At 33.9% G+C, this 10,604-nt stretch overlaps 3 protein-coding genes across 12 annotated transcripts; 1 reads left to right on the top strand and 2 right to left on the bottom strand.

Annotated features, from left to right (window-relative positions):
* The first annotated feature begins 617 nt into the window (after positions 1 to 617).
* On the top strand, positions 618 to 2,685 carry LOC104648962 (putative pentatricopeptide repeat-containing protein At5g47460). The gene has a single exon (XM_010327185.4). The coding sequence runs from the start codon at positions 743 to 745 to the stop codon at positions 2,585 to 2,587; it is 1,845 nt and encodes a 614-aa protein (XP_010325487.1). The 5' UTR covers positions 618 to 742; the 3' UTR covers positions 2,588 to 2,685.
* Positions 2,686 to 2,711: 26 nt separating this feature from the next.
* On the bottom strand, positions 2,712 to 9,302 carry LOC101257198 (protein NONRESPONDING TO OXYLIPINS 2, mitochondrial). Of its 10 annotated transcripts, none has more exons than XR_011211317.1 (5): positions 6,854 to 9,302; positions 6,498 to 6,684; positions 4,772 to 4,838; positions 3,336 to 3,378; positions 2,712 to 3,021 (listed from the first exon to the last, which is right to left on the bottom strand). XR_011211317.1 is itself a non-coding variant. In XM_010327182.4 (4 exons), exons 1-3 carry the CDS (start codon positions 7,015 to 7,017, stop codon positions 3,359 to 3,361), a joined length of 303 nt encoding a protein of 100 aa, XP_010325484.1. In that variant the 5' UTR covers positions 7,018 to 9,302; the 3' UTR covers positions 2,712 to 3,021; positions 3,336 to 3,358. The 10 variants fall into 10 exon arrangements, 5 of the variants coding, with proteins under 5 accessions (XP_010325484.1, XP_004245772.1, XP_004245775.1 ...); XR_742905.4 differs by having other exon boundaries at positions 6,566 to 6,684; XR_742901.4 differs by lacking the exon at positions 3,336 to 3,378.
* Positions 9,196 to 10,584, bottom strand: LOC101251805 (metalloendoproteinase 4-MMP). Its single transcript, XM_010327186.4, has one exon. It carries the CDS (start codon positions 10,393 to 10,395, stop codon positions 9,325 to 9,327), a length of 1,071 nt encoding a protein of 356 aa, XP_010325488.1. The 5' UTR covers positions 10,396 to 10,584; the 3' UTR covers positions 9,196 to 9,324.
* Positions 10,585 to 10,604: the final 20 nt, after the last annotated feature.

Raw genomic sequence — 10,604 nt, 5'->3', positions numbered from 1 at the left:
ATTAAAAAAGCTAAAATATATTTTATGTGATTAACTTAACTATCTAATAGACCAATATAAATACACACACAAAAAATTTCAAAATCTGATCTGAAAGCATCAATACTTTATTAGAAGGGAGTTGCACCATGGTGGATACGACGCAGGAAACGAGGTTGAGATGGTTTCGATGTGGAGATGAGAAGTGCAAAGGTCCATTGAGGAGATGCAAGAGGTTGGATATAGACATAAGACATATAGTAGATATGAGAAAAGGTCAAGTTAAAGGTAGACAGATGAAGTATTGGGGTGAAGTAATTAGACAAGACATGACACAGCTAAGAGATCAAAATTAGAATAGGAGAGTTGTATGTCGTAGTAATAATCCTATTCTTGTAATGTATTGCTTTTGATTTCTTTTATCATATGTGATTGTTGTGCTTCAGTTATCACATTACGTTGTTGTCGTTATTATTGTTTCTTTTGACTAGTTGCTAAAAAAAATTCCATCATTTTTTCCCCATTTCAACTTTGATTTGTTCTACTCGAGCATAGGGTTTTCCGACTACCTCCACAAGGTAGAGGGAATGTAAGTATTATTATATTCTTCTCACACTCTACTTATGAATTTCATTAAGAATAATATTGGTATTATGCGTTCAATTGAAACGAGACTTAATTCGAATGTCTAAATAGAGAATTTTGATAATATCTATATTACATGTCTAAATAGAATAAGGTCAAAATTTTCTTGAATCATTACATGTCAAGATTTCATAAACAAAATGTTATGCATGCAAAGCTATGCCGAAAATTCATCAACTTTGAACTAGTCAAGAAATGCTCTGTGCAGCTACTAAGCAAAAGGCAGCAAAATTGTTTCTTCTCTAAGTACTTCAGCAGCACTATAAAACCCCATCAAGAAGATGAATTCAATTCAAAAATCATTTTTATTTCCAATCAGGCACAAACTGAAATTAGTTCTGAAATCGCCCTGTTTAAGTATTTTCAAATCTTGAATTCTGGTTCGAACCCTAGTGCTTATTCTCTGGTTAATTTGATCCGTTCATGTACCAATCTTGGTTGGTTTTCTCATGGTGAGCAGCTTCATTGCTGCATTTTAAAATCTGGGTATGTCAGCAATGTCTTTGTTGCTACAGCGTTGGTCAATTTCTATGTCAAATTTCAGCTTTTGGTTAATGCACAACAACTGTTCGACGAAATGACTGAACCAAATGTTGTTACTTGGAATACGTTGATATCGGGTTATGTTCGTTCTGGGAAGTTCACTGCTGCTCTCAACTTGTTTATTCAGCTGGAAAGATCGGAGCTTTGTTCCGATTCGTACTCTTTTACAGCTGTTTTATCAGCTTGTGGATCAATTGGTTTAGTACAGCTAGGGAAATTGATACATTCCAAGATTGTGAAATTTGGTGTGGAGTGCAGCATTGTGGTCTCCAATTCTTTGATTGACATGTATGGAAAATGTAGCTCTGTAGAAGAATCGACGAGGGTGTTTAATAGTATGATGGAGAAAGATACGATTTCTTGGAACTCAGTCATTGCAGCAAATACAAGAAACAAGAGGCTTGATCAGGCATTTGATTTCTTGCGTCAAATGCCTGAACCTGATACGGTGTCATACAACGAGGTAATTAGTGGCGTGGCACAGTTTGGTAACATAGAAGATGCTGTTGATATGTTATCAAGAATGCCAACCCCGAATTCATCTTCATGGAATTCGATAATAACAGGGTATGTTAACCGAGGCAGAGCAGAAGAAGCTCTGCTGTTTTTTCAAAACATGCATGTAGGTAATGTTCTGATGGATCAATTCACTTTTTCAAGTATATTGAGTGGCATTGCCAATATAGCAGCTATAACTTGGGGGAAGTTGATCCATTGTTGCACAGTGAAGTATGGTGTGAACGAAACAGTTGTTGTTGGAACTGCTCTCGTTGACATGTATTCTAAATGTGGGCAAATGAATGAAGCTGACATTCTGTTTGGATGGCTCCCTGTCAAGAATCTGATAACTTGGAACACGATTATATCTGGATATGCTCATAATGGTAGTTCAGATGAAGTTATGCGGTTGTTTGAGCAGTTGAAATCAGTGAAAGAGTTACAACCTGATGGTATTACATTCGTGAACGTCTTGGCTGCATGTTGGCATAATAGAATGTCTTGTGAAGCTGCAAAAGACTATTTCGAACTAATGGTCAACGATTATGGTATCAGCCCAATGCCGGAACACTGCTCTTCAATGATTAAGCTCATGGGGCAAGAAGGGGACGTGAGTAAGGCAGAGAAAATGATATATGAACTCAGATTTGAAAACTGTGGATTAGTGTGGAAGGCAATACTGGGTGCTTCTGTCACTTGTGGGAATACAGAAATAGCAGAAGTGGCAGCTGCAAAGGTGATAGAATTGGAAGGCGATAACGAGTTTGTTTATGTACTAATGTCTAACATGTATGCATTGCATAAGAAGTGGATCGATGTTGGTGACATGAGGGAGAAGATGAAGGAGAAAAGAGTGAAAAAAGAAGCTGGTCGGAGTTGGATTGAAGTGGAAAACTCAAATACAGTTACATCTGTAAAATGATAAAAAGATTATAGCAATGCCCTTATGCCCAATAAGCATTTATTCATTGTAGTTGGCATCTTCACACTAACAAAAACAAAGCAATGTTCAAAGCCAAAGCTTTTTTTTTCTCAGCACAACAAACTGATGGAAAACATAAAACAATTATGGAAAAACAAGATATCTTTGTTATACAAATGAACCTCATCCATTTTCAGTATGAAAATCGGCCCAAAAAACGAAGGAAGCAAGAATTATTCCATAGTAAATTTCCTAGTAATCAAGGAAACAGAACTCAGTTCAATACAATCAAATATTGTTACCGCCCTTATAAAGTTTGAGTCATTAAACAGAACTGCCTTGCCTACGACAAAATCTTGCATTTCCATCAAAGAGTTGACAGCTTTCTCTAACAATCTGCTAACAAAGTCACCTCGGTACTGATAGACCCAGCTCTATTGCCACAAACAAAAGACTCGTATCAGGAGAAATATGAAGAGGCCAAATACAAATTCAAAGATCAAAACTAAGTTAGGTTAGATTCCTTAAATTAACCAAATACATTTTGTTGTAGATACAATTGCCACTAGAAGGGGGATATAAACTAAGTGTTACATACAAGACAATTTTGCATTCAAGTATTTGAAAAAGAAAAGGGTAGGTTCATCTCTGATGCATCTGTTTCTCTACAATAAGCAGATGATATGTCTGAAAACATGGTTTAAAGCCAAGGCAAAATATCTTGTAGCTAAATTCAAGCAGATACAACCTCCTCTTGAAGAGCAAAAAATTTCACGTTCCTTCAGTATCATCTGGGAAAATGAAAATTCTTGTTACCAAAATAGGCTTTGTCAAATAGGGGCATAATAGCTTAACATAAAAGCAACTGAAGTCAGACAATTAGTTTATGACAGACTCCTGTAGGACTTTTCTTTTTTCTTTTCAGCGGAACCCCGGAGGTAACAGTCAAAAAATGGTCGCCTCTTAGCTGATACTTCGTCCTACACAACTTGAAAAACAAATCTACCTATTCCGTTCTAACCACTTTAATCAAACATCAAATTCAATGAGATTCCAATTTACCTGCTACTATATGTAATAAGTAGATAATATGATTTAAAATCAAAACCATGGAAGTTGTTAAAAATTACTTTTTTTATAAGAAAAATGCATAGAAGTTACTAAAGATCAATCACCAAGGCATTAAATCTGCTCCTTGTAGTCTCTCCTAATAGACTCCACCTGCACCTAACAGTCATAGCAGGACTCTCAAAGACAAAACTAGACCAGTGACAGATTACATTATAGACCTATATTTTGGGTTTCATAAAGAACGACAGGATCATTTTCATAGATAAGATATTGCTATAATTCTTGAGAGCATTTCTAATGCTGACATTGACTTAGAAGTGCTTATATACACAGATCGTGGCCAGACATGGAATAATTATGACCTAAAAGTCCATGCAAACCTTCTCCGGCAAATAAAAGAGAAGTGCGAATCACATAAAGAGAAATTGTGGATGAGAGTATGAAAGAACTCCAGGGCAAGTTGGGGTTGGCTCTATGAAGAAAATCATTTACTTCACTAAGTATTGTTGAACCCATCATTCTTTTACCCTAGAAGTAGCCTACAACAACATGGTTCATAATAACATTTAATAGTCTTGTCACTAGACTGAAACAGCTTTTACAAAATCTCCCTCACTCTAACTACCACACAGAGCCTCCAGAACATTTTAAGCTTGGGAAAATCATTCAACTGAACTAACAGATGAATTTCAGTGGTTATGAGCTTTCAATTATTATTAATATTATAATTTGATCATTAAGGGATTATGAGCTTTCAGTTTGCAGAGTAAATCTCAATCTTTGGAATCACTTGAACGCAAGGAGCTCTCCAAAACATATTATAAGAACATTACCAATCAAATGAACCTTCTTAAAAATGGTAAGATGCAGAAACACATTTTTCCAAAATTCCCAAAGTGCTACTATGAGATAGGTAAAATGGCATAATCAACGACAAGATAATAAAACTTTATTCATTCAGAAAGCTTTTAATTAAAGTTTTTACACTCAATAATTGCATGTGAAGGTTGCAAAAAGATAAATTGCAGCCCTAGACAGAATTCACTTCTACCCTACTCATTTAATAGTTTTCTTAAGACTGCTGATAAAGTTGGTGCTAGGATAGGAACGCACTTAAGCAAAATAGGAAGGCCTGTCATATTCCAGTATATTTCTTTCATGCTTTTGGAAACTCATGTGCCTGCAGGAACCAAATATTCCAGTCAGATAAGCTGATCAAAACCTTCCACCTCAAAATATATGTCCATTTTTGGTTACTAGGGAAGGTGTTCAGGATATTCATACTTTTATAAGCAAAGTTTAGGTAAATATATTAGTGAACATAGAAAAGAACAAGCATGAGAAGATTTATATCTGGTTTAGGAGTGGAAGGTTTCGGCCCAAACCAACTTGGACTGCAATTGCTTCAGGGGAGTAAAAAGACTACTAGCCCAAGAACCCAAGTAGGCTTTAGAGCTTAAATGGTTCATCAGCATAAGCCTTGGTTTTCAAAGAATCCGACTACATACCCTTTACAACAAGTCAACCAACACCACACTCCCCCAGAAGAGAGAACCAAAAGTATCGGGAGTTCAAGAAAAATCAAACAACAAAACAGGTGTTTTAACGGTAAATACAGACCATTATTATTATGTTTCACCCAAATTGACTTTTCCTTTGTTTTTAAAATAGACTAGTGACATGATTTTCAAAGTCATAAATGAATATCCAATTTCACAACTAATAATGGTTGGTTTCATCCCTGTTAGTTGCTACTTGCTAGTTCTGACTTCTAAGTTATTCAACAAGGTAAGACCACAACTGCACAACCATATGTTAGGTTCTTAGATGTACAGAGACAAGAGAGTTCACCATCTCAATTTTACTTCATTGGTTTTTCATTCATGATATAAGAAATATTCTTTCAGATTTGTCCTTCGTTTTCTATAGTACAATTGAGATGATAGAACACTATTGGGTGAACCTATTGCTATTGCTAGTCACTACAAATTATAATAAACCCTGTGAAAGTGAAACAAGTTATATCATAACTTGTCTACCCCATCTTATATGGAAGTCTAGAAGGAGCTAGTAAGTCAAGGATGATAGGCATACTCCTCTACAATTGCTACTCAATAGAAGACACTCTCCCCCATAGTTTACTGATGAAAGGGAGGAGGAAAGTCATTCCACAAGAGCTTTTCTGCCCCTGTTCGAATAAATATGTCCAATTTTTAACAGAGAGTGCAAGAAACAGATGCACCATACCTAAAAATATTTTTCAAAGAACATGAAGCTGGTTCAAGGTATAGATAGAGCTAATTTCCTAATAACACTAATACATTAAAATAGGAGAAGGAGAAGAGCACCAGATAAGGTAAATATGTTAAACAATTTTCACAAATATGATGAAATCATTGTATATGTTTCAGTAAAAAGAAGTTTGAGAATGTCATCAAGCCAATTCAAGACTTTGCAACACTAACTCAACTTCTGATTGGTACGAGTAATTGTTGTCATATAGTTTCGCATATTCAAAGTAATGACCATTCTGGTTTGCCCTTCTTAGGTAGTTCAACGTACCATCAGCTCCAGCAAGAAGACGTATTGATAAGAAAACTCATTTTGATTGCAAGTGTTTTAGTAATTTTTTGAATTCTATGAAAATTGAAATGTCTCTCATATTGAATTTCCTTTCCTTTGGATATTAGCAATCATTAGTAATTTAAGCATTTTTAAAGCTCCCGATAAACGCTTGGATTTGAATCTCCAATAATAACATCCACATAAACAGATATCATAACAAAAAGAAAAATTCACATTTAACAACCATGGACAAACAGTAAGAACAAGCACATACTTCTTTTTTATTTTGTGGTAGTAATAAATGAACATGCTAGAGGTCTGGAGAGGTGCAGCAGAGTGTACCCTGTGAAAGAGCTCTGCAACTCCTCGATGTTGAGCTCAGGCATGACGTCATCCTCGCCGTAGCAACTGCATTGTGTAGTGGCAACATTGACTGCACTCCTCCCAGCTCCGACGGAATTCTGCAAAAATTAATAACATAAATATACCAAAAAACACTAGGATAACATAAAATTAACAAACGTAACCGCACAAATGTTCAATCAATCAACTAACATGATGCAAACGTAATTTTGCTATATCCGGAATATGAATCGGCTATATTCTGTAATTAACTGTAGCTGAAAGTACCTTGAAAAGGATAACCGGCGGAGAGGAGACGAAGCAGATCTGGTTGAAGCAGAGAAACTGGAGAACGACGTCGCAGAAGAAGCTGATTGAGAATTGAGCTTCATGGCGGATCTGATAGAAGAAAGCGAAGCCTTGCTGATAATTCTGCTACACCTTGAAGCCATTGTACGGAGAGTTTTGGGTGAATATCTCGGAGCTATGGTGGATACAGTGTTGATTGGGTTTAGGGTTTTAGCTCAAAGCCCTTTGTCCAAATTCGTCGTTTCGTAATTACATATTTGGCACACATGTTTTATCAGATGTAAACTTTAATCCTTTCTTTCTTTTTTTTTTCCTTCTAACTTTTAACGTTCGTGTTAATTCGTCACTCGTAAACATCTTAATTAAATTTTAATATGATTTGAGTGTTTGCTTATCTCGACTAATTAATTTGTAAAATATATGTTATTTTTCATTATCACTTCGATATAACTCTTTTATCTAGATTTAAAACTATGAGAAAAAATTACACAATATATTGTTTCATTTCCATTAAAATCTGAACCTAAAACTTTAGGATTCTTCACTCTTAATCAAATACAAATTTTAATTCTTTTCTTTATTTGAAATTTCGTGTTAGGTTAACCACTAAATTGAATAAAATGAATTAATTTTTTTCAATAGACAATTTCAATACTATGGAAAATCAACATCAAAATCTAGACCAAATATCTATCGTGTAAGTATTTTGTTATAAGTATGTCAAATTTCTATTATGGTTGTGCGATTCTTATGAATTTCGAATGCTCCAAGGAAAAAAAGAAGAAGCTATAAATAAAGCAAGTCCAACTATTAAAAATAAGGAGTCGTTTGATTGGAAAGTAGTTATTTCAATATTAATTATCCATGTATATAGATAACTTGTTCCACTATGCTATAAATTATGGGATAAGTTATCTCAAGTATATTAATCAAACAAGATATCTAAATTTTATCGAGATTATTCTTATTTTTCATATCAAACTAGCAGTATAACTTCATCTACATCTTCTTGACTCAAAACATTAAAAAGAATATTAATATTCTCTTGTTTTGATTTGTTATGATTTTATGTGAGATTAACAAAATTAATAAAAATTTTGAAATTTGTGATTTTAAATTAAAAATATGTGAAATGTATTAAAATGATATAATTTAATTTTTTGGTCTAAAATATATTACGTGGTTATAACTATCATATTTTTTAGATCACATAATATTAATACAAACAAATTAAAACGAAATGAATAACTATGACCTTCTTCTTTTTCTCCACGCTAAAATGCATATGTTTACACTTTACAAGTTAGACCAGTTATGTCAACGCACAATATTATATGATTTTGGAGTTTTACTTCTTACTTTTCTAGCATCATCTTCCTTTCATTATTCTATAGTATTTCGAATAATCAAAAATATTTTTTAGTGTCTCTTCTTTAAATAGTATTAGTATGATATAGATAGCTATATAATGTATTTGAATTTCTAAACTGTCTGTATTATAAAATTTGTCAATTTCAAATATTCTAATTAACTAATTCGTAATACGTCTTTTTCTATGATTTATTTTAAGTATAATTCATGCCTTATCTATATAAATAATTAATCAATTACTACTTAATTAATGATGAAAATTCAGATAGCTCACTTTGAAATTGAATTCTTTTTTCCTAACTACTTTCAAAATAGCGCAGCCTTGATCTTGCAATTACCAATTCTTATTAAAAACAATAAAGAAATTAATCATTGCACAATGCACAAAAATGATAAAAACTCATATGTTCGTGATATTTATATCAAATTAATAAATACAAAACTTTTATTTTATCATACACATACGATTAAGTAACATATTCTTACTATAATTTTTAACCACTAAGTTTAAATGGCTCAATTTGATATATATATTGTGCACGAATAAATATTTATCATTTAATAAAAAATTGTCATATCTTTATTAATAAACCATTAAATATAGAAAAAGTCCATTAGCTTTTAGCTTGTCTTTTTTTGTTTTTCACTCTGTTAAAAAAGTAAAATAAAAACGAATAAGTTCAAAACCAAGAGGCGAAATTAAAATTTTTATTTCATGAGTTTCGAACGATTTAAAAATAAAATTGAACTCTAAATTTAATATTTTTACATATTTAATAAATTTATTAACTGAACCACATACAAGTTATTGTCTCTGCGCCTATCTTGGCATAATAAGTCACAAAGGTAACCAAACTTACAATTCTTCTTTGACTCTTTTATCTCCCTTTGTATAGTTCAACCCAACAAGAATGATTCACAAAGAATATATCAATAGAACCTTTAAAACATTGTTAAAGAATGTTCTTTTACTTTTTTTGTGTGTGTGAAATATCTTTACAATAACATCATCTTTATCCATCACTATCTTTTAAATACATCCATCCAAAAAAAAATAAAAAAAAATATAAGCAATCAAATCATAAACACAAGGAAAATATCAAAACCACCATTCCCAAAAAAGTGGTCCACTTTGATGTTGTTCTTCTTCTTCTATTTGATGATGACGTGTCATGTTCCAATGATGACGTGTACTTAAAATTCGGGTTTGACCCATATAAAGCTTGGACCCCTTCCACGTCATCAAGCTTCAAATCCCTTTTCTTCGTTCTTGGGCTTAAACTTGGGTACATTACTGCATCTTTTACCGATGAATGAGCAAGCCCAAGTACATGCCCAATCTCATGGGTCGCTACTGATTCTAAATCCACAGCCACTTTTGATCCTTCTTCATCGAAATCAACGGCCCATGTTTCCGCCGCGTCTAAATGGAACCTCCCGTTCTCCGGCGAAAAAGCGTGAGCTAACACTCCCAGCACTCCGTCAAACGGTTCTCCGTCGCCGTGATCGCCGCTGTAGAAACCGATTTTAATATCCGCTGTGAAGTAATCCTCTGTTTCAGTGAAATTCACTGGAATCGCAGAAGACCACCGCGCAAACGCTCGTTGAAAAACGGATCTAATTTCCGATGCGTCGATGTAATCGATCATCGAATTCGGTGAAAAAGCGTAAGATAAAATCATCGGAGATGTTTTCATCCACCTAGGTCTTCCGTAAAAGTAAGCGTAATTTTTCGTAGTATGTAACGAGCTGTGATCATGAACTAAATCGCTCATACCGCAACGCGGAAGCATAATTTCACTCATCGTTTCATCGTCTAGTTTTCCGGTGACTGGTAAACCGAGGTTTTTCTGATAATTGAGTACTGCAGACTCTAAGTCCTCGTCGAAAAAATCGGTGAAATTTTGATCGGGAATTGGCATATAGCCGAATCGCTGGAAGTATTTTTTCAGCTCCGACATGCCGGTGACCTGACTGCCTTTTCCGGCGTCGATTAATTTAACGAAAGCATGCCACGTGTTGTTTTGAATATCGGCGGCGAGTTCCGTCAACGGATCCTGTTGTAATATTCTGGCGGGAAAAGATGGGAGCGAAAGGAGGAGAAGGAACAGAGCAAAAGTGAAATACAAATAATTTGGAAACGGAGACATGAAGGTTAGTTTTTTCGGTTGGATTATTAGAAGTAAGGGATATTGGTTAATGATTTATATATAGTAAAATCAAAAAAGAAATTATTATTCTATAGTTTAATTCAATGTTATTATTTTATTTATTTTTTTATAACATAGTATTTGTTGTTGGTTTATAGGGATAAGATGAAGGTACAAGAAATTAAAATAGTATGAGATGAAGCTAATGA

Source organism: Solanum lycopersicum, chromosome 8 (assembly GCF_036512215.1).
Source record: "Solanum lycopersicum chromosome 8, SLM_r2.1".
Classification (NCBI taxonomy): Eukaryota; Viridiplantae; Streptophyta; class Magnoliopsida; order Solanales; family Solanaceae; genus Solanum; species Solanum lycopersicum.
This window is presented reverse-complemented; position numbering and strand designations above follow the sequence as displayed.